Raw genomic sequence first — 24,344 nt, 5'->3', positions numbered from 1 at the left:
AAAAAATGTCTACATTTAACCCTCAGAACACCTCCTTCCTGAGCTGCTGTCTGCTGTAGGCCTGAGGGATCTTCATGGAGGGAAGCTCACACTCCGCTCAGTCCTGGAGATCAACAGTAACTCAGTGTCTGATGAACCAGCACAAAGTCTGGAGCAGCTACCATGGACCTTCTTAAGGAAACTGATAATGTCCGATTTAAATGCAAGAAATATCAAATGTGTACAAGACCAGCCAATGCATAATGATCGTTTCACTGATGCTAATGATGATTATGATGCCATAAATCCTCTAGATTTCACTGATGATGATTCTGATGCCATAAATCCTCTAGACCTGATCACTGCTCTTTTCCACTGCTCAGATCCTTTCCTCCAGCAGGAAATGGTCTCCAAAATGTCCATGTGCCAGTTTGCTGTTCCTTTGCTGCTGCCAAACTGTGAAACACAGCAGAGCACTCTGATGCTGTGGGCCATGAGAGACCTGGTTAAAAAGTTCAGACCTCTAGCAGGTGACAGAAAATTTGTAGAGGGCAGGATCGTAGAAATGGACATCCCCATGGTGTCTTTTGTTAGACTAGGAGAGAGCAGTCTACCCAAATCTCAAACTCTGAACAAGTTGCTCAGTAATCCTCATCAGCACAACAACACATTTGTTCACTTTGACATGGAGTGTGGTAATGTGCCCAGGAGAATCTCAGATGGTCTGGTTGAAGTCAGCTGGTATCTACCCAGTGGGAGCGCAAACATTGACTTGTTCACACAGCCAGTGGCCATAGCCAATATGAGAGGAGATGGCAGGTTGTTTGAGACTCAGATGTCTTTCCTGTGTCAGACCTCAGCTGCAGTTTTCATCTTCATTGATGATCTAGAGGGAGACCTCAGCACTCCGAACAACAGAGAGAGCAGAGCTGAGCTGTTCCTGGTCACCAACTCTCAGACTAAGACCTTCAACATAAAGACACTCAGGGATAGATGCAGAAAACACCAGGTGAAGGGCACCAATGTGATCATCAAGAAAAATCAGAATGATGCAGAGTTTGTAAAAACTTTGCGTGGCCGTGTGGATGATGTCATTGGAAAAAATCCAATTAGAATGAAAGTGGAAGACATGGCTGCTGTTGCTCGATGTGCTGGTATTGTGGTTGATGAGGACTGCACTGAGTGTAGACATGGCAGAGCAAATGCTGAAGCCATCACTGGAAACATTCAGGATGTTGTGAAATTCAAGAAAGACCAGTTGCCCTTACATGGTGAAATCTGGAAGGAAATCAGTCAATTAGAAAAAGAGAACTGCAGGATGCGTAATGCAGACAAAGACATAGAGGGTTACAAGAGTTCACTCAAGACAAAAGAAGAAGCACTCAGAAAGGAACAGCAGGAGAAGGCCTTCTCAGAAGCCATGGGGAAATTCATTGCTGGAATCTCAGACTCAAAAACACAGCGTCTCTACTTCCTGAAGTGGCTGAAGATTCAGCTGGACACCCTCTCTAGACAGAACCTGTCCAAACTGAGAGAGCAGTACAAAGACTGCTGTAGAAACACACCACAGAATAAGAAGCTGATTGAAGACTTAGATGAGCAAATCTCCAACTGCTCGTTGGGTCCCGAGCACTTCTTCCGTGAGCTTGGCCAGATTTATGAGTCTGCTTGCTCCCTTCCAGAAAACAACCGAGCCCGACAACAAGTCCAGCACCTACCTGCTCTGTGTGCTCAGATGCTGCTGGATGGGTTTCCAGTTGAGCTGGTCGATGGAGACGCATCAAACATCCCAATGAAGTGGATAAAAGAGGTCCTGACTCAGCTACATCAGCTGGTGGACACCAAGAGTAAGATCCTGGTGTTGACTGTGCTGGGAGTGCAAAGCACTGGGAAGTCCACCCTTCTCAACACCATGTTTGGAGTGCAGTTTGCTGTCAGCAGTGGAAGATGCACCAGAGGAGCCTTCATGTTGCTGATTAAAGTCTCTGACGAATTCAGATCTGAGCTCAAGTGTGACTTCATCATGGTCATTGACACAGAGGGCTTAAAATCACCTGAGCTGGCATCATTGGACACAAGCTACGAACACGACAATGAATTAGCAACGCTGGTCATAGGGCTCAGTGACATCACCATCATCAATATTGCCATGGAGAACTCCATAGAGATGAAGGACATCCTGCAGATTGTGGTCCACGCCTTTCTCAGGATGAAGCAGGTTGGGAAGAGGCCCAGATGTCTGTTTGTGCATCAGAACGTGTCAGACATGTCTGCTCATGACAGCAACATGAGAGATAGGAAGAAGCTGATTGAGCAGTTGGATGAGATGACCCAAGCAGCAGCAAAAATGGAGAAGAATGAAAAGTATAAAAAGTTCACTGATGTGATGGACTACGATCCTGACAAAGACAGCTACTACATCCCTGGACTTTGGCATGGAACTCCCCCAATGGCCCCAGTGAATGCTGGCTACAGTGAAGCTGTCTATGAACTCAAGAAGAGTTTAATTGGCTCCTTACACACATCTGATTTCAGGAACAATAATGCAACAGAGTTCCTCGGCTGGACAGAGAGTTTGTGGAATGCTGTGAAATTTGAGAACTTTATCTTTAATTTCAGGAACAGTTTGGTGGCAGATGCATACACAGATTTATGCACTCAGTACAACACTTGGGAGTGGTCTTTCCGATCTGAGATGAACAACTGGCTCATAACCAAGGAAACAACGATATCCAATTTTGGAGTGACTGAAAAGAATGTCCGAATGAATCTTTTACGCATCAAGCTCAAAGAGGTGTTGGATGAGGCATCACATAAGCTTAGTGCAGAAGAGCAGACAATCCTGTCCAACCTTGATGAATACTTCAAGAAAAAAGACAGCAAAGTCCATTTAGTAGAGAAATACAAACAGGAATTCCGAACAAGTACCATCTCTCTCAGACAACAGATGGAAATGTCTATAAAATGCTCTTTGGAGAAGGCTGTTGAAATCAGAGAGGGAATGGAAAAGGTGAATATAATCAAGGACAAGCAAACAGATACAATTGAGAAAAAGGTCAGTGAGCTGCTTAAAGAGTGTAAAGAGAGAAAAGCAGATTTATCTGAGGATGGACTCACCAGAGAATTTGAGAAAATGTGGGAAGGAATCATGTCTGAGCTATCTGCAGTCACAATGCAAGAGATAAATGTTTATCAGGATGTGCACCATCTGCTCAGGTCAAATTTAAGTTCAAAGAGTGGACGTGTCTCAGAATTGCTAGACAAAGTTGACCTGAGATCTAGTGGAGAGGGGAGATGCATTGTTAAAACTGACTGGCTCTCAGATTGGACTTCCTCTGCAAAGAAATGGTTTAGTGCCCTAACACATATGGATAAGAATCACTTCATTGCTAACATCCAAGACATTTGTGACCGCATCATCAGACACTGTGACAGTCTTATTTCAGATCACATAAGCGTCATGGAGAGAAACAACACCGATTACCATGAGACGTACATCAGAGACCTCCTCAAGGCTGTTGATGACCAGGTGAAAGATCATCAGATTGATGATGAATGTGAAGCATCCGTTAAGGTTCATGTCTGTGGCCGTGCAGCGAGGCTCTTCCAGAAAGCACACAAGGAATTCAATGTCCGCAACGACCCACAGAATCGTCTGATGGAGTCTAAACCCATATTTCTGGAGAAATTCATAGAATCGTTCAGTGAAAAAGATCAGTGCCAGAAGAGAGCTAAACAATTCACAGAGACCTGTGTGAAGCCAGCAGTTGAGGACTACGTCTCTAAACATCTTGGCCAGGCAGTCGCAGATCAAATGATAGGATTTGGGGGGTTGACCTACAGCACACGGCCTAACTTTGTTCATGACCTTTTAAAGCATCTGCTCCTTGAGAACTCGTTTCAGAAGTATGTGGAGTACACACAATCATATGGAACATTTGTGGAAAACTGGATAAAGGATCAAATCATTGAGAAAATGTCATCAGGTGAACAGATGCAAAGATTAGAGAAAGATCTCCTTTCTGAGATTGTAAAGAAAATAACTGCCATGATCAGCAGCATCTCCAAGGACATGGACATAAAGGAGTTCATACCACAGTTCTGCTCTGACCTTGAGGATCAGCTGGTCTTCCCAAGAGATGCCTTAGACAATGTTTTAATTCTCATCAACGTCAAGACGGATCAATTTGCCATCAACCTCAAGGATCTAATTAAGGAAATGGAATTGTCATTAGCTCAGGAGTATACCAACAAAACAGGCAAGTCTCACATCACTGAAATAATTACACACCTGCCCTCTAAACCCCATAAGCTGCTCTTCACCAGACTGTGTGGATGTGGGAAACAGTGTCCCTTCTGTGGGACGCCCTGTGAAGCAGGAAATAAGAACCACACTGAAACAAAGCACAACTCTAGCATGCACCGACCAAAAGCTTTTACATTACGTCACTGGAATGACTCCAAGAAGCTGGTGACAGACCTTTGCACAACTGCAGTGATCAGTGATATTAGGTTTAAGGATTCTGAAACCAAAGGAGAGTGGCATCCCTATAAGGAGTACAGGGACATCTACCCTGACTGGGAGATCACAGGAGACTCTAGCATGGAGGCATCAGACTACTGGAAATACGTGCTGATGAAATTCAACAGTGAGCTTGCTGAATGTTTCGATATACAACCTGCAGATATCCCAGATGCCTGGAAAAACCTTACTGAAAAGGAAGCACTGAAAAGCCTGGGAGAGTCATTTAACCAGAAGTAATGCAAACCTTATTGGGGTAGTAACAGCCATATATGGTAGTAGTAGTTCACTACCTGATTCTTGTCTCTTCTGTATAAGTGTTTTCAACATGAAGTGAACAAATCACCTTTTAGCCATTTTCACTTTTTTATATACAGGCTAGAAATGATCTTAATTATGTTTTGAGGTAACTAGTTATTTGATTGATTTATTATTATTACGTTATTATTATATTATCAAGTTTTCAAATTGGTGAATTTGGATCTTTTTTTAGGTTGAGTGATCACATTTCAATATGAAATGAATACATTTCTGATACAACCACAGCAATTTAATACATATTGTGTTATTGGCACCAAGTATGCATATACCTTCATAGATACTAATGTGTTTCTTTATTCATTGTGTTTGGGGCTTACTATGGGATGGCACATGGCAGTTTAACCATATGGTGTTATGATAGTAGTTTAAGCGTGTGTTTCTAGCTAGCGGAATGAGAAGTTATTCATACAGAAATCTTTGCTCTTTAAACTCTCCAGCTTTCTATTCCACTCCAGTCATATTACAAAGCTGATTAATCTGCAGTGGTGTTTGAGTTAATGACCCAGTTAACAAGCGTGTTCACTAAAATGTATTCAATAAATGGCAAAACAATTATATTTGTGTGATGACTATATTTGTCTCAGCTTTGTTTTGAATATATCAACATATGTTTGTGTTTTCTGTCTTACACAAATAATAGCTGGCTGTTGAATGTTCAGTGCACTGCGCAACTATTGGCACCCTTAGTGAATGTGACCAAAACAGGCTATGAAAAAATATTTGTCTGCTGTTTATCCTCTTGGTCTTTCACTCAAAATATTCTCAAAAATCTTACCTTTTCATTGAAATAAAATGATTGAAAGAAAACATTTTAATTTTACATTAAATAAATATTATTCTCCTAAACAGGTGTGCCACAATTATTGGCACCCCTTAATTTAATGTTTTGAGCAGCCTCCCTTTGCCAAGATAACAGCTCCAAGTCTTCTCCTATAATGCGTGATGAGGTTGGTGAACACATGGCACGATCTGAGACCATTCCTACATACAGTATCTCTCCAGATCCTTCAGATTCTTAGGTCAACGCTGGTACGATAGGTTTCAACTCTTTCCACAGATTTTCTATGGGGTTTAGGTCTGGGGACTGTGATGGCCATGGTAAAGCCTTTATTCTGCTGTCGGTGAACCATTTTTGTGTTGATTTTGAGGTGTGCTTCTGATTATTGTCCTGCTGGGAGGTCCAACCACGGCCCATTTTAAGCTTACCAGAGGGGGCTGTTAGGTTTTCATTTAATATCTGCTGGTATGTGATGGAGTCCATGATACCAGGTATCCTAACAAGATGTCGAGGGCCTTCGGAAGAAAAACAGCCCCCCAACATCAGAGATCCGCCACCATACTTCACAAGTGGGTATCGGGTGCTCTTCTGTATGGCTATCTTTCGGTCTATGCCAAACCCACCTTTGATGTTTGTTGCCAAGAAGCCTTATTTTGGTCTCATCTGACCATATAACTCTAATATAAAAGTCTCACTTACATTTGGCAAACTGTAGGCACTTTAGTTTGTTGTTGATTGACAGCAGAGGCTTTTTTCTGACAACCCTCAAAAACAACTTGTGGTGATGTAGGTGCAGTCTGATGGTAGTTCTGGAGACTTTCCGACCCTAGGACTTAACTAACCTCTGCAATTATCCAGCTGTGATCCTTGGAGATTCTTTTGCCAGTCGAACCATCCTCCTCACGGTGCGTGGGGTCAATTTACAGATAGGTCCTCTTCCAGGCTGATTCCTTACATCTCCTGTCGCTTTTAACTTCTTAACTATTGCCCTGATTGTGGAAGTGGGTATTTCCAACTGTTTAGATATTTTCTTATATCCCTAAATCCGAGTTCCAGCAGCTCAACAACTTTTTGGCGCACTTTGACACTGAGTTCTTTTGTCTTTCCCATCTTGATGAATGACTAAGCGTATTTGGCCTGTTTCACCTTATATTTATACCTCTGTGAAGCAGGAAACCATGTTTGACCACTTAAGAGTTCCTAATTCCTAATTCCTAAGGTTCTCAGAATCTCAATTTATTGAAATCTCAGGTGGTACACTTGAAAAAAACCTTGTCCTGGGAAATATTTACCGCCCCCCCAAACTAAACAACAGCAATGAATCCATCTCTGCATTCCTGGAAGAATTCAGGCCCATGGTGGAAAAACTAGGGCGTTTCAAGCATAATGTAGTCTTCTGTGGTGATTTTAACATTGACCTGCTCAAAGTCAAAGAGAGAGACTCTTATGCCGAATATTTGGATATGTTGACAAGTCATGGTTTTTACCCCAAAATCAATCTGCCTACCAGATTCTCCAACCTGAACTGTACTCTAATTGATCAATTTTTCTGCAGATATTCATCAGAGATAATGAAATCTCTATCAGGAATTATCGTCAGCAGAATTTCTGACCATCTTCCATACTTTACGTGTATTAATGTCATCAAGAAGAAGTCTCTGCCTCCAAAATATGTTAATGTGAGAACTAATAGTGAAAAGGGTCTGACAGACTTTATCAACCACATTGAGGCAAGTAATATTATGGCCGAGTTGAACCAAGACTCTACATCTGATCCCAATGACAATTACAATTAGATACATCAAACCATTGTCAAATGTTATGAGCGTAGTTACTCAGTTACTGTAGCTCGCTTTAATAAGCATAAGCACTAGAAGTCAAGGTGGATTACGAAGGGTATCTTACACTCGATAGCCTACAGGGACAAATTGTACAGAAAAGTGAAACAGGCTCCTTCTGGTAGTATAGAACACTCCAGGTTATCAACAAACCTCCATACATACAATTCCATTCTTTCTAAATGCATCAGAAATGCTAAGAAAAGTTATTATATGACTCTATTTGAATCATATAAAAATGATGCACAGAAAACTTGGAGTGCTATTAAAGAATTCTATAACAAGGGTATGAAAACGCCCACGCCCACAACATTTTTTGTAAATAATCAATCCATCAATGACACCCCAGTTATTGCCGCAAAATTCAACCAATTCTTCGCCAATATAGGACCTGAACTGGCTCAAACAATACCAGCCGATCCCTCCGGGGTAAATTACAAAGATTTCCTGAGCACTCAAAGCAACACTTCCTTCAAGTTCACTCCAATCTCCGATAGCTATATTTACAATATTATTAAAGGCTTAAAACCGAAGTCAAGTTCTGGCCATGACTCATTATCAACCAAACTTCTTCAGGCTGTAAATCATTTGGTTGCAGCCCCAATTGCTCTCATAATAAATCAATCTTTAAACAGCGGCGCTGTACCGGAAAGTTATACCACTATATAAAAAAGTTATACCACTATATAAAAAAGGAGACAGTAAGCTATTTGATAATTACAGACCTATCTCTCTCCTCCCTGCAATATCAAAAGTATTGGAAAAGACTGTTTTCAACCAATTATACACCTACTTAGAAAATCATAGTCTCATGTATAAAAGTCAGTATGGCTTTCGACGAATGCATTCGACAGAGACCGCATCCCTTGAAATGGTTGATATTATTGCCAATAATCTAGACCAGGGAAAAATCCCAATCTCAGTCTTTATGGACTTGTCGAAGGCGTTTGACACGCTTAATCACGACATTCTGTTAAATAAGCTATTCCATTATTGCATCCGGGACAGCGCTCTGAACTGGTTTAAAGACTATCTCACAAACCGTCTACAATATGTAGAGTTCAATGGAGCAAAATCCCCAGTCCTACCACTCAGCACAGGAGTTCCACAAGGCTCTATACTGGGGCCGCTTTTGTTTCTGCTTTATATGAATGATATTCACAAAGTGAGCCAAACTTTCCGCGCCATACTATATGCTGACGACACCACATTGGTTAGCCCCATATGCTCTTTTCAACTAGACAATAACCAGCTCAATACACACGCCCTGTCTGAAACCATTAACAATGAGCTTAAGAAGGTTGCCACATGGCTCAATATAAACAGACTCTCACTGAATGTCCAAAAAACCAAGTTTATGCTCTTCCATTTCAGACAGAAAGATATCTCAAATATGGGCCATTCTACCGAATTGGTGCAAAGTCAGGTCGGAAATATTTGGATTTTTTTTATGTTTTATTCCCAAAACTTTGTCCGTATGTATATTGTACCATATCTAAAGTACACTTATCTAGTAAAAGAACAGTCAATTTTTATATTGTATTTTCAGAATGTGTTGGAATGTTTTTCCTCTTCCAAAAATTGTCACTACCGAAACATCACATTTACTATAGTAAAAAAGTATTATTATTGACCTGTTCAGATTGTGTTTCCTTCCCTTCTCTGAAGAGTATTTTTACAAATATTTCTTGAAGGTTTTCACAATGAAATCTATAAAAATGAATTTTTGACCAAATTTTCAAGTTCAATTTATACAATTCATCAAAATCTAAGTGCAATATTTCTTTGTAAAATGCTAAATACTGATCATATTGATTCCAGAGTTGTTCATTGATGAAATTGAACATACATTAATCCAATCAGTATCATAACATTTTAGTTGATTACTCAATATACTTAATTTTTTACAAAACATCCTGTGTTTCGGTAGTGCTGCACTGTTTCGGTAGTGACATCCAGTGTTTCGGTAGTGACTGTACTGTTGGATGGATGTTCATTTCTCTCCCAAAATCTTCCAAAAGGTGCTCTGGGCCGCCCTTTAGTCCACACAACACATTTATTTAAAAATTATGGGATTGAACTACTTACCAATTAATTTTGTCACTACTGAAATCATCAGGTCACTACCATATGTTTCGGTAGTGACTGTTTCGGTAGTGACAATTCTAGCTAACTTTAAGCATAAATAAAGAATTCTAACAAGCACACGGCATGCAAACACATCTTTGAAGAGGTGAACACACAAAGATTTTCCATGAAACCCCAAAAGGTTTACTTAATTGAAGAAAACATGCGTTTCGGTAGTGACAATTCTTAAGGTTACACATCGATTTTCAGACTTTGGAACACATTTATATAAAAACTATGGGATTTAGCTACTTACCATTCAACCATGAGGGTCAGAGATGCAGTGTCACTGCATGGTCAAAAATGCAGAGTCGTGGCTAAAACACAGGCTCAGCCAATGGACTAAAACTCTTGTGTTTCGGTAGTGACATGAAAACTAGGGACATGATTTTTTGAGTATAGAAAATTGATTTAAAAATTAAACCCACAATAAATCTAAATATTCCAAGTTCTGTTTCAACCCAATCATAAAGATCTTTGAAATTAAATCATTGAAAAAAATCTAAAAAAATTGAAAAGTGTTATTTAAAGGCATTGAAATTTAGATGCCAGGGTTGGGGACAGCTACTTCCCAATAGAAAGTACCCTATAAATGATGATTTTGTATATATTTAGCTTATCACTATCTCATGTAATGCATTGGGTTTATATAGACCATAACATTTTCTAATTAAATATCTATGCCTAAATACCTAATTGTTTTGTAAATAGTTTTTATTGTTGAGGGACTGCATATTACACGAATTCGGTAGAATGGCCCATATAACCCTCGACCTAAAGATCAGTGGTGAACCCCTGGAACAGGTAGAAAGTTTCAATTTTCTGGGATTAACTCTGCACGAGACACTAAGCTGGAAACATCACACCGACAAAACTGCTAACAAAATTTCTCGTACACTCGGCCTAATGAACCGTATGAAAAATGTTTTACCAGGTTCCACTTTAATAACTATGTACAATGCTCTAATAGTTCCGCATCTGCATTTCGGTGTACTATTATGGGGTCTCAATCCGGCACGTCTGGTACATCTACAGAAACGAGCTATGAGGATCATCACCAAAAGCAAATATATTGAGCATACTGAGCCAATTTTCATACGGTTAAATCAATTAAAATTAGATGATATCTACATAATACAGTGCCTGAAATTCTACCACAAGTTCTTAAACAATAACCTCCCTGCTTATTTCCTGAACATGTTCACTCAAAATGCATCCTGTCATAACTATAACACAAGGCACCATCTTAGACTTTACACCACTTTTTGCAGGACTGCTGCCTACAAACATTGTATCAGACATCATATTCCATATTTACTGACACACTTAGACACATGCATGACAGACAAACTCACTACACATAGCCTTGAAGGATTAACCCGGTATTCAAAAGCCCACCTCATTTCCAAATATTCTGCCAGCTGTACAACAGAACATTGCTATGTTTGCAACTAAGCTATTTTTATTTGTAATATTATTAATTTATTTTAATAGAGTTCTGAGTTCTAATCAAACAGGTGAACTCAAAAATGTAAAAAAATTACTGCTAATATACTTCAGTTAGATTTTAATTATAGGATTTTCTAGGGATGCCAAGAATTGTGGCACCCATGTTTTGGAGAAAAATATTTTATGTAATGTCAAAAAAATTAAGTCTTTCAAGAATTTTATGTCAATGAAAAGGTAAGATTTTTGTGAATATTTTGAGGGAAAGACCAAGAAGATAAACAGCAAAGATATATTTTTTCATAGCCTGTTTTGGTCACATTCACTAAGGGTGCCAATAATTGCGGAGGGCACTGTACATGGCTAATGTTACATTGATCAGATTTCAGGAAAAGGGGCCTCATTTATAAAACGTACTTACTCACAGAATTGATCTTAGACTGTGCGTGCGATCAAATCCACGTCTAAGTACAGATTTATAAAAAACGTCTTAGACGTAGAAAAGGACGTATCTCTACGTCTGGTTTCAGTTCGCGTAAGAACATTTCCTTGTGGCAATACTGAAGTCCTGCAGGCATTCAGGACTCTCCGAGCGCCGGCAGCCGACACGCAGTTTCATCATCATATCATCAGCACCATTGGTGAAAGGCCAAATTAATGTTTCGCTCAATAAAATCAAATAAACTATTAGAATAATTCACACATGAATGAGATTCACATCTTATAGGTATTCCGTTTTAATTGCACAAGTGTAAAACATTTTGCTCAAACTTATAGCCTATAAAAATACGTAAAGTGGCTTAGTTTAGATATGGCTGCATTGGCGTTGTTAGAGGATATTGTCAACTGCGCAATAAGGAGAGAGAGAGTTTTTTTTGTGATGGCACAGACTTTTTGACACAGAATGATGTATGTCTGATAAGCAGGTACCGCTTGCCGAGAGCGTTGTGACCAAATGGCTTATCGTCGCACCATAGGCAACCAGGCCATACACGTTCAGGTATTGTCCGTTTTTGGATTCCTGGCTACAGGAACGTTCCGATAAGAAATTGGAGAACAGTCGAGCAATCCCAGTCATCAGAATTTTGTCATCAGAATCAATCAGCAGAATTTTGCCCGATGTTCTTCGCAGTATACTATCCCATATGCCCGCAATTTATTAGATTTCCATACAGTGCCCAGAAAAATGTGAAAGAGGATTTCCTGCGTAAAACAAGGTTCCAAATGTATTCTCATCCAGATTTCGCACACTCAGAAAGCCTAGGAAGCCCACATCAATACATTACAGGTCGGTAGTGGAGCGCACCAAAGCCTTGGTGCTGCTGCAGGTGCTGGTGCGTGTCTACTACATGTCAAATACTTTGCTTTTGCCATTACGCCACCAGACAGGCTTTCTAACGATGTTTTGGCCCGCATCTGCTCTTCCATCAGCAAAACATCGATGTCAGCCTCACTTTAATTCTTCTGTTTACATGTTTCTTTCTTGCTTGCCACTGTCACAGAGAGTTTGTGCATTGAGGATGCGCTCTGTTTGTGCATTGATAATATGCTGATTAGATTAAATAGGGGCGTTTTGAGGGCGGAGATTCAGTTGCGCACAACTCCATGATCATTTGTGATTTATAACCGAAGGATTGGCGTACACGTGTTTTTGTGTGTGTACGTTCGTTTCTGTGGATCTCACGCACGCTCATTTCCGGAAATGTCTTAGACAAAATGTAGGATGGTTTCTACGCAACGTTTTATAAATGAGGCCCAAGGACTACAACTACAAGGACTGAAATAGTGTTTAAGAGATTTGTACTTAAAGGATGCAATGGTAAGCGTGAGCAGGGCTCTTAGGATGCAGCAATGTGTGTGTGTGTTTGTGGATCTCTATATGATGCAAACATTATAACATTATGGGCCTCATTTATAAAACGTACTTACGCACAGAATTGATCTTAGACTGTTCGTGCGATCAAATCCACGTCTAAGTACAGATTTATAAAAACCGTCTTAGACGTAGAAAAAGACCTATCTCTACGTCTGGTTTTAGTTTGTGTAAGTACATTTCCTTGTGGCAATACTGGAGAACTGCAGGAATTTGGAACTCAAAGCGCCGATACGCAGTTTCATCATCATCATCATCAGCACCACCGTCACCATTAGGGCTAATGTTTCGCTCAATAAAATCAATTAAACTATTAGAACAATTGACACATGAATGAGATTCACGTCTAATAGGTATTCCGTTTTAATTTCACAATTGTAAAACATTTCGCTCAATGTATAGCCTATAGAAAGTCTAATAGTGGCTTAGTTTTCATTAGGAGATATGGCTGCATTGGCGTTGTTAGAGGATATTGCCAACTGCGCAATAAGGAGAGAAATGTTTTTTTCGTGATCGCGGAGACTTTTTGATACAAGATGATGTATGGCTGATAAGCAGGTACAGCTTGCCGAGAGCGTTGTGCCCAAATGGCCTCTCGTCTACAGAGGCGCACCAGATGCAACCAGGCCATACACGTTCAGATTTTGGCTGTTGGATTCCTGGCTACAGGAATGTTCCGAGGAGGAATTGGAGACCAGTCGAGCAATCCCCGTCATCATTAAGCAGAATTTTGCCCGATGTTCTTTGCAGTATTATCCCTCTATATGCCCGCATCCCCGTCATCATTAAGCAGAATTTTGCCCGATGTTCTTTGCAGTATTATCCCTCTATATGCCCGCATCAATTAGAATTCCATACAGTGCCCAGGAACAGCAAATTGTGAAAGAGGATTTCCTGCGTAAAACAGGGTTCCCAACAGCCTAGGAAGCCCACTTCAATACAGCACATGCCCGTGCGCGGTCGGTAGTGGAGCGCACCAAAGCCATGGTGCTGCTGCCGTATGCGGCTTCTGGTGCTTCGCAGACGTGTCTACTACATTTCACATACTTTGCTTTTGCCATTACGCCACCAGACAGGCTTTCTAATGATGTTTTTGGCCCGCATCTATCAGCAGAACGTCGATGTCAGCCTCACTTTAATGCTTCTGATTATATGTTTCTTTCTTGATTGCCACTGTCATAGAGAGTTTGTGCATTGAGGATGCGCTCTGTTTGTGCATTGATTATGCTGATTAGATTAAATAGGGGGGTTTTGAGGGCGGAGATTCAGTTGCGCACAATTCAACGACCATTTGTGATTTATAACCGAAAGATTGGCGTACACGTGTTATTTTGTGTGTACGTCCGTTTCTGTGGATCTCACTTACGCTCATTTCAGGAAATGTCTTAGACAAAATGTAGGATGGTTTCTACGCAACTTTTTTATAAATGAGGCCCAATAACATACAACACTCAGTAGTATACTATGCCCGCTAGATTAGTTCTGTAATTCTCAAATATGTGTGTTACATACAGTGTTCTGTATGTCATTTATGTTATACATGTTATAGGCCTACATGTATAGTGTTCTGCTTTGTGTAGTATGTTTGTGTTTTTGTTCTGTCTCCTCCTCCTGTTTTCATTCTCCAAATTCTCAGATGTGCACACCTGGTCCCAATCACCAAATCACCACACCTGTTCCAGATCTCCCATCAACCATTCCCCTTTAAATAGTCCTGTGTTTGTTTGTCAGTGTTGAGTGCTTTGGCTTGAGCTGTGGCAGAGCTTTGGTGGAGCGCTGTTGGCTTGTTTTGGATTGTATTTGCTAGTGTTGACTAGTGGTTGCGAGTGCTTGGTTTCTTTGTTGGTTTATTGTATTGTCTTTAGTTATTACACATTTGTTTAAACCTTATCACTTTAGTTGTTAGCAGCCTACTTTAGTTTTGTCTTTGTCTTTGTTAATTCTTTTGTTGTGCGCACAGGGTCAATAAGGATAGGTAAGATACTCCGGGGTTTACATATTTCATACCCGTAGGTTTACCTGTTGTTAATACCCTAGGTAAGAGTGAGCATCACCCACTGTACTTTTTGGGTGCAGAGCACCTGTCAATGGGGGGTGGGTTTTGTTATGTTCTTTTCTTTGGTGCCACTGACAGTCCTTGTTGATCCCTGTGTTGCCTTTTTGTAAATAAATACTTTATATTGAATTCACCTTTTGTATTGGATTTTGTGTGACTACACCCTCACTTGCCCAAACCTGTTGCCCTTATGTTGCGTCCTACTCCAAGCCATCAGGGGGCGTAACAATGTGTCAGACTAGTCATGAATGCATTTTGTGATTTGATTTACATATAAATTACAAACTCCATTAATACACACAGATATCATTGCACACCATTGAAAACATCCACATGTAAAACATTAAAGAATTACGCACAAATATTTCTTATTCAAAATACATTTAATAGACGATTACTAAAAAGAATATTAAGACCATTTTCTTTTTTACTTGCATTGACACACTGCATATCATTTGTGAACACAGCGCGCGCGTGCGTGTGTGTTTATTTTCTTTCCAAGGCTGGAGTCAAATGCGTTTTAATTTTTTTAAATCTGATTGGCTAGTCACATAAGCGTAGACTCAGGTGAATTATTGAATGGTGTTTTGGGTCTGTGTGTGTGTGTGTGTGTGTGTGTGCGCGTGCATGCGTGCATTTGTGTGTGTGTGGGTTTGCTTCTTTGTGGGTGTGTCTGTTTGTGTGTGTGTCTCTCTGTTTGTGCGTGTGTCTTTGTGTAAGTGTGTTTGTGTGTGTGTGTGAGCGTGTGTAGATCTCTATGCCTACAGACACACAAACACACACACTCTAATGATGATCAGCACAGCCTGATACACTCGCTCACTGCCCTTGTCCTGCCTACTCTCACACACACACGCACATATTCTACAGCTCTAGTCTCCTAGATGTGGAGGTTTTGAAGGTGGGAAGCTGGGAATCCTGGGAAATGGAGTTTAAAACCCTCTACATCACCAACCCTGTGTTTCTCAAAGTGTAATTTTCCTTTTTTTCAGATCATCAATGATTCCAGTGTGTGTCTAAGTGTGTGTCTCCCTAACTACAACATTCTGAGAAACACACACACACACACACACACGCAAGCAGTCACATGTCATCCTTAAAGACACACACATGCAATGGCACACACACAAACATACACACAGTCACACATCATCCTTAAAGAGACACACACACACACACACACAAGAATGCACTCACACACGCAAGCAGTCACATGTGATCCTTAAAACACTGGTAAGAAGTTATGGTTTAAAACTGAGTGTGTGTGATGTGAGTATGTGTGATATGTCTGTGAAGTGGGAGTGAGAGTTTGTGCGTGCGTGAAGTGTGAAGTGAGAGTGGTGTGAGTGTGAGTGTGTGTGTGTTTGTGTGTGAAGTGAGAGTGGTGTGTATGTGAGTGTGTGTGAAGTGAGAGTGGTGTGTCTGTGAGTGTGTGTGTGTTTGTGTGAAGTGAGTGTGTGTGTTTGTGTGAGTGTGTGTGTGTGAAGTGAGAGTGGTGTGTATGTGAGTGTGTGTCTGTGAAGTGAGTGTGTGTGTGTTTGTGTGTGTGAAGTGAGTGTGGTGTGTATTTAATTGTGTGTGAAGTGAGAGTGGTGTGTATGTGAGTGTGTGTGTGTGTGTGTGTGTGTGTGTATGAAGTGAGAGTGGTGTGTGTGAAGTCAGTGATAGTGCTGTGTATGTGAGTGTGTGTGTGTGTGTGAAGTGAGAGTGGTGTGTGTGAAGTCAGTGATAGTGCTGTGTATGTGAGTGTGTGTGTGTGTTTGTGTGTGAAGTGAGAGTGGTGTGTGTGAAGTCAGTGATAGTGCTGTGTATGTGAGTGTGTGTGTGTTTGTGTGTGAAGTGAGAGTGGTGTGACAGTGTGTGTGTGTGTGTGTGAGGGGGGGTCACTGGTTTGTCATTGCTGCCATCTGGTGGTAGTAGTCTGGTGTTTCAAAGGGCTCTACACGCTACGTGACACATTAGATAAGTGTGTGTGTGTGCGTGTTGTTGTTAGGGTATACACACACACACACACACACAGTCACACATAACCTAATAGCCACTCAAATGGAACAGAATTACACACACACACACATTATGCAGGGTATTAAACACGACGATCCAGATTCCAACTTAAACATGGAGCACACGGAATCACAGGAACTGTCTACATCACAACTACTCTACTCTTTCATGCTCACACACACACACACACACACACACCACTGTAGCATGCCCCAGTATTAAAACAAACACACACACACACCACTGTAGCATGCCCAAGTATTAACACACACACACACACACACACACACACACCACTGAAGGATGCCCCAGTATTAAAACACACACACACCACTGAAGGATGCCCCAGTATTAAAACACACACACACCACTGAAGGATGCCCCAGTATTAAAACAAACACACACACACCACTGTAGCATGCCCCAGTATTAAAACACACACACACACATACAGACACACACACAGACACACACACACCACTGTAGCATGCCCCAGTATTAAAACGCACACACACACACACACACACCACTGTAGCATGCCCCAGTATTAAAACACACACACACACACACCACTGTAGCATGCCCCAGTATTAAAACACACACACACACACACCACTGTAGCATGCCCCAGTATTAAAACACACACTCACACACACACAAATGCACTTAAGCATGACCCAGTATTTAGACACGCACACACACACACACACACACACCACTGTAGTATGCCCCATTATAAAAACACACACACACACACAACACTGTACACAGAACACCACTCTAGCATGCCCCAGTATTTCAACACACACACAAACCTTCTGAGGTTCCGGCCCTCTCAGACGAGTCTATGCATTGGAAATGTAAACCCTTCAATACCATTGATGACTTAACAACAACAATAATAACTAGAATGCGTTTCGTGAACGAACTGCGAGAGTGTGCTTGCTCGTCATCCGATTACATACAGCACCCCCCACTTCACAACTTGAATTAAGGAAAAGTATCCCCTGTTACGGCTAGCTGAAACTGCCAGTGGATACTCCCATGGATGGGAGACGTTAGCTGCTACGGCTAACACTATCAGTTTCCATTAAAATTTCAGTCAGTACACTGAAAATGCTGAAACTAAGTGGAAATACGGTAGCTAGGTTAGAAACTGTAGTTACTCTTATTCTTTTTCAAAGATGAATTAAGAGGGACTGAGAGACGAGGTTCCTTGAATTTGGCGCAGGTGTCAGTGAAGCACAGCTGCAAGCCAGTTTAATGACCCTATTATGATGTCATAATGGCAGAACGCTCTGCCATGCAAGTCTATGGGGGAAAAAGGTGATGAAAAAAGAGGAATAAAAAAGGAGTGGCAAGGAGTACCGCCACGAAAAGTCATAGCAGGTTGCACCGGATCGGGCCGGACGTTTTGGTGTTTGAATGGCGTCTCTAGCTCAATCGGGCGAGGAGTAGTTAGCTGCAAGAAAAACGGGGAGAATAAATAAAGAAAACTTGACGATAACAATACTGTGCTTCCCTTCGGGCAAGCACACTAATTATAATAACTAGAATGCGTTTCGTGAACGAACTGCGAGAGTGTGCTTGCTCTGTTTTTCTCTCATGTTTGCTTGTTTATTGTGAAAGGGTCTAGTGTGTTCGTTGGCATAAAAAGTTAGTCTTCTCTTATAAGCCTAGTTAGTACATCTGATTAGAGCTAGCAACCATGCATTGCAGATTAAGGGGTCCCCTATCAGTGTTCATTTTGGCAGCTATTTTAGATTCAGTCTTAAGACAAAAATGCATATTAGTTTTAGTCACATTTAGTCATAGTTATCCTTCTTAGTTTCAGTCTAGTTTTCGAAAACTGAGCACACTACAATACTATTACTAACCATTTCACATTTACAGACATAAACCTATAGACATGACACAAAACATCTTCCAAAGACTTTATTATCTCAGCTGCATTATTCAGTAGCACAAAGTAGCCTATTACATTCATATTTACTTCATGTAACCCTGCCATAGCGATACAACACCTTTTTGACAGCCTATATAGCCTAATTGCAAAATTAAATATATAAATAAATACTACACTGAAATAACGCAAACAAAGTGAATCTACAGTGAGCCAACGCTCGTCCACTGACAGTGTGGAAGAATGACAGCGACGCGAGCCAGGCTACATTCCAAGATTACGTTACTAGAAATGTCACTTTACATGAGCTTTGTTCATAAGCCATGCAGTCCATAAAATAGGAATACTCTGTGTACTAACAGTATAGTAAGACCGGTCATATGTTCAGAGAGCTTTCTAGCAACCAACAAGTTACAAGTAGGATAAACATCCTAGCGAAATCTGCGTTGTCGACAGACCATCGTTTTGACTGGAGTTTTGATGTGCTTGCTAGCACCAAGTGGATTACCTCATCTACAATACATATGGGCTTGGACTCAAATCACTAGTAGGCCTACTTCACGATCTTCTATGGTTACCAGCAGATAAGGTAAATAATAATCGCCATATTTGCTTTAATGTTTTATAGAGTAAGAGGCTATGTGTAGGCTAACCTCTCTATTGAAAGACACTGACCGGCGCATCAACACAAACTAGGCTCTGTGAGTCAAATTAGCGTAGCTAATCAGAAATGTTGTAGATGCCAGAGTTGGCAACTATGGCTCAGATTTAGGTTGTTATCCATCAACATTCATTTTACAACTTACATTAGTTTCGTTGTCATTCCACTCGAAAATCTCTGGCTCAATTTGGCAAAGCACCACTGCACCCTTCAGGGTAAACATACGTGGACGTTTCGGTGCTGTCATTTTGCCGATCTGGCTGGCTGAGGTAATCGAGTGATTAGAGAAGGCTACAAAGTGGAATACTAAGCAGTTTGTAGCGGGAAATATTGAGAGTGAAATGTAACAAATTATACTGTATAATTACCAATGTCACAAATAGCTTAGCGGTAATATGAATAGCTTAAATGGGATGGCTACATTAGCCAGCTAGTTAGGAGAATCTCCGCTCTCTTTCTCTTATACCATCCTGTTCTGCAGCGAAGGCACATCACGTAATAACGTTATCATTTCTCAAAATAGTTAAATACAAATATATAGCTTTTAAGATAAAAATATGTTCAATAAGGCTTAAAGAATTAAATCAGGTGTGTAGATGAAGTTCAGCAACAGCTTTTCTAGTGTTTATATCCATGATTGTATGCTGGTCGTCGCTGGCCGTCAACGGCCGTTACAGGAGAATACAGAGCTTCGCCTTAGTGGGTGACGTCACAATGGCTCAACCTTTCACCATGTTAGTCAATGAGAGAAAAAGGTGATGAAAAAGAGGAATAAAAAAGGAGTGGCAAGGAGTACCGCCACGAAAAGTCATAGCGGCTTGCACCGGATCGAGCCGGACATTTCGGTGTTTGAATGGCGTCTCTATCTCAAACGGGCGAGGAGAAGTTAGCTGCAAGAAAAACGGGGAGAATAAATAAAGAAAACTTGACGATAACAATACTGTGCTTCCCTTCGGGCAAGCACACTAATAATAATAACTAGAATGCGTTTCGTGAACGAACTGCGAGAGTGTGCTTGCTCTGTTTTTCTCTCATGTTTGCTTGTTTATTGTGAAAGGGTCTAGTGTGTTCGTTGGCATAAAAAGTTAGTCTTCTCTTATAAGCCTAGTTAGTACATCTAATTAGAGCTAGCAACCATGAATTGCAGATTAAGGGGTCCCCTATCAGTGTTCATTTTGGCAGCTATTTTAGATTCAGTCTTAAGACAAAAATGCATATTAGTTTTAGTCACATTTAGTCATAGTTATCCTTCTTAGTTTCAGTCTAGTTTTCGAAAACTGAGCACACTACAATAGCTACGCTGTGTCCAGGTACATCCTCAAACGTTTTTCAGGTAACCTAATGGTTCAAGGTCTCTCATGAATCATTACTCCCAGGACACGGGTTAATGTTAACTCACGCTATCGGTCCTCTCCAACCACATTAGCAACAAAATAAACTGGTGAGCTAACAAGGTAACCATTCTTTCAGTATAAGCTACTTTTGCATATCTACAACGTATAGGTCTAGGTAGCTTACGTTTAGCCCCGTACTCAGATATTACAGCTGCTTAACACAGCTAGGATAGCTAACGTTACCGTAGTAGGAATACAAGCCTTAACCCACTATATCCACACAACTAAATTCATGAATTACTTCAAAGGTTTACTTCACAACTTGAATTAAGGAAAAGTATCCCCTGTTACGGCTAGCTGAAACTGCCAGTGGATACTCCCATGGATGGGAGACGTTAGCTGCTACGGCTTTCCATTAAAATTTCAGTCAGTACACTGAAAATGCTGCCATTCAACTCACCTTAACGAAGTGGAAATACGGTAGCTAGGTTAGAAACTGTAGTTACTCTTATTCTTTTTCAAAGTTGAATTGAGAGGGACTGAGAGACGAGGTTCCTTGAATTTGGTGCAGGTGTCAGTGAAGCACAGCTGCAAGCCAGTTTAATGACCCTATTATGATGTCATCATGGCAGAGCGCTCTGCCATGCAACAGGGACGCAGGAAGGGGGGTGCTCCGGGTGCTGCCGCACCCCCTCTAGTGGACAACAGACGTAACTACAACACTTGAACTCGGGCAATGGCGCGTTTTTTTTTTTTTTTTAATTATTATTCTAAAATAAAAACACAAAATATGAATGTTGTCTACTGTTTTTTCATACTTATAAGTAGTTTTAAATGTCATTTAAAATGTTGGTTTGAAATGAGTGGTACACGGTCTTTAGACGTCAAACAGACCGGAAAGAACAGTGGCGTAGAACAGCGTTCTATTGACGGGGTTTGACAGGGCTTGTGTTAGCAAAGTAGCAGCCAGCAATATGAGCCAAAAAAGAATTTCCGATTTTTTTAAAGATGGAGGGGGGCAAAAGGCCAAAGAAAAAAAGTCATCTAATGATGGAGGGCACGAAGAGGAAGAGGACGAGATGCCATCATCATCAGGGCAGCTTTCTCCACAGCTAATGCTAACTGGCTGTGAGAGCATCAGTGAGGCTACCTCCCCAGTAACGGCCGAGGCAACAAGTGTTGTACCCAACGATGGACCAGTTCGGCCATCAGCACACTTGTTCCCAGCCAGACGTTTCGGTAAGGAAACCTTTTCCAGGTCCTTTAACTCTGGCTGGTTTCAGCGATGGACGTGGATCCACTGTGTGAAGGAGCATGACATCGCCCTGTGTTTTCATTGCTGCTCCGCGATCAAGAAGGGCCTAATCCATTCAGATGCAGCAATAAGTGGTGGCAGTTTTGTGAAGGGGGGCTTCCGAAACTGGAGAAAGGCAACCGAAAAGTGTAATAGTCACGAGAAGTCGCGCTGTCACATTGAAGCTGTAAACAAACTAGCGGCATTAAAGAGTACCCCAATCAACGCATTGCTGTCAAACGCAATAGCAAAAAATCAGTTGACTGCCCAGACAGTGTTGGAGCTGGCCTTCAGATCCCTTAAATTCCTGGGACGCGAGGGGCTACCAATCAGAGGACAAGATCACCGTGATGGAGTGTTTTGGCAGCTGATGCTGGAGAGGACATACGCCGATCCAGCAGCACGCGACTGGCTCCTCAGGCGAGACAATTGGATGGGGTGCGAGTGCCAAAACGAGATTCTGGAGCTTCTGGCTCATGCTGTGCAGAGGAAGATAATGGCAGAGGCGCAAAGCTCCCCATACTATGGCTTGATTGCAGACGGAACAACGGACATCACATCGTGCAAACAGTTTTCCTGCCATTTGTTCTACACTGACCAACAGTTCACCCAGAAGTGCCAGTTTTTGGGATTTTACAACGCAGCTGACACTACATCTGAGACTTTGTTCCGGTGTATCAAGGATTTGTTTTTGCGCTTGAACCTACCTCTAAATAAGCTGCAGGGGTATTGTTTCGATGGGGCCAGCAACATGTCTGGGAAATTTTCGGGGGTTCAGGCGAGACTCGGGAAGGAATGTCCAGGATCATTGTTTGTGCATTGTGTCAACCACTCCCTTGACCTTGTGCTACAAGAGGTTGCACGAGAGGTACCGCTGATATCGGAAACACTCCAGTTTGTGCAGAGCGTATCAGTTATGATCAGAGAATCCGCCAAGCGAAAGAGCCTGTTCGAGTTGTCGTTCGGTGAGGAAGAAGAAAGATGCAGCCTCCTTGGTTTGTGTCCCACAAGATGGAGCGTCAGAGCCACTGCCATATCCAGAGTGAAACGCTCGTTTGGCGCAGTTCTCCAAACACTCCAAACACTCCAGCAAGACCGCAACATTCGAGGGGACACTAGATCTAAGATCGGTGGAATTCTCAAACAAGCTCAAAAGGGGAAAACCATGTTCGGGCTGATCTGCTCAGAGTCGCTGTTCACTCCCTGTGAAGCTGTGGCCAAAGTGCCCCAAGCAGAACATTCCACCGTCGCTGGAGTGCTAGAGTGTGTACGGACCCTGGGGGAGCGCGTGCGAGCCTTGCGTACCGAAGACGCAGTGGATGAAATGCTGAGAAAAACAACCGCATCAGCAGCTGCACATGGCCTCAAGATGCCGGACCCAAATGTCCGCCTTGTAAAAACGCCATCAAGGTTCCGCGACACAGCCCAGGCTGAGGACATCGTCCCTTCAAAAGGAGTACCTGCTTGGATCAGAGAGTTTTTTGAAGCGGTAGACCTTGTGAGCTGTGAACTGGACCGGCGGTTTGATCAGAGTGGGATGGCAACAGCTGCTCTGAGGGAGTCCGTGCTGCTCAATGCAGCCAAAGGATCGTTTGACACAGAGGCCCTGAAGACCCTGAAGTTGCCAGAAACCATCAAGGTGCCTGCTCTTGAGCTGCAGTTACAGATGCTGGGAGGGTTAACCAAACAGGAACGCTTTCAGAATCTCAACCACCTCGCAACGTACATGTCAAGCCTACACGTCCAAACCCGATCACTTTTCAAAGATCTGGAAGCACTCCTCCATCTCTGCCTGTCTCTCCCTGTTTCTGTGGCCTCATCCGAGAGGTCATTCTCGGCGCTTCGCAGGCTGAAGACCTGGCTTCGCAACACCGTCACTCAGCGGAGATTGACCCACCTAGCCTTACTCCACTTGCACCAAGATATCTTGGATACAGTTGACATCCACGCCCTTATGAGGGAGTTCATCAGCGCCACACCAGAGCGCAAGGCAACCTTTGGAGTTATTCCATCTGTTAAGCATTAAGCAATGCTTTTAATTAAGTTTGCGTTTTCTTAATGTTATCAGGCTACTCTCTTTCAGAATAGCAGACTAGGCCTAATTGGTCCTGTGTATTTCTTTTTTTCATTACTTTGCTGTAGTTTATGTTACATGTTGGTAAATGTTGGTATGGTTATGGTTATCTTGTTTTTATTTACCAACTAAAA

The 24,344-nt window shown here is 41.7% G+C and overlaps 1 protein-coding gene across 4 annotated transcripts in view; it reads left to right on the top strand.

Moving 5' to 3' along the window:
• Positions 1-5,364, top strand: part of LOC308365211 (interferon-induced very large GTPase 1-like) — a 39,933-nt gene extending 34,569 nt beyond the window's left edge. For all 4 annotated transcript variants that reach the window (XM_080838578.1, XM_080838579.1, XM_080838576.1 and 1 more), the window contains one exon: positions 27-5,364. In XM_080838578.1, coding sequence (XP_080694704.1) covers positions 27-4,741 — 4,715 coding nt within the window. In that variant the 3' untranslated portion in view covers positions 4,742-5,364. The remainder of the gene's footprint in view (positions 1-26) is intronic.
• The last annotated feature ends 18,980 nt before the right edge of the window (positions 5,365-24,344 follow it).

This window comes from Sprattus sprattus (assembly GCF_963457725.1).
Source record: "Sprattus sprattus genome assembly, chromosome: 5".
In the NCBI taxonomy this organism is placed as follows: Eukaryota; Metazoa; Chordata; class Actinopteri; order Clupeiformes; family Clupeidae; genus Sprattus; species Sprattus sprattus.
The sequence above is the reverse complement of the archived record's forward strand: the minus strand, read 5'-3'. Positions and strand labels throughout refer to the sequence as shown.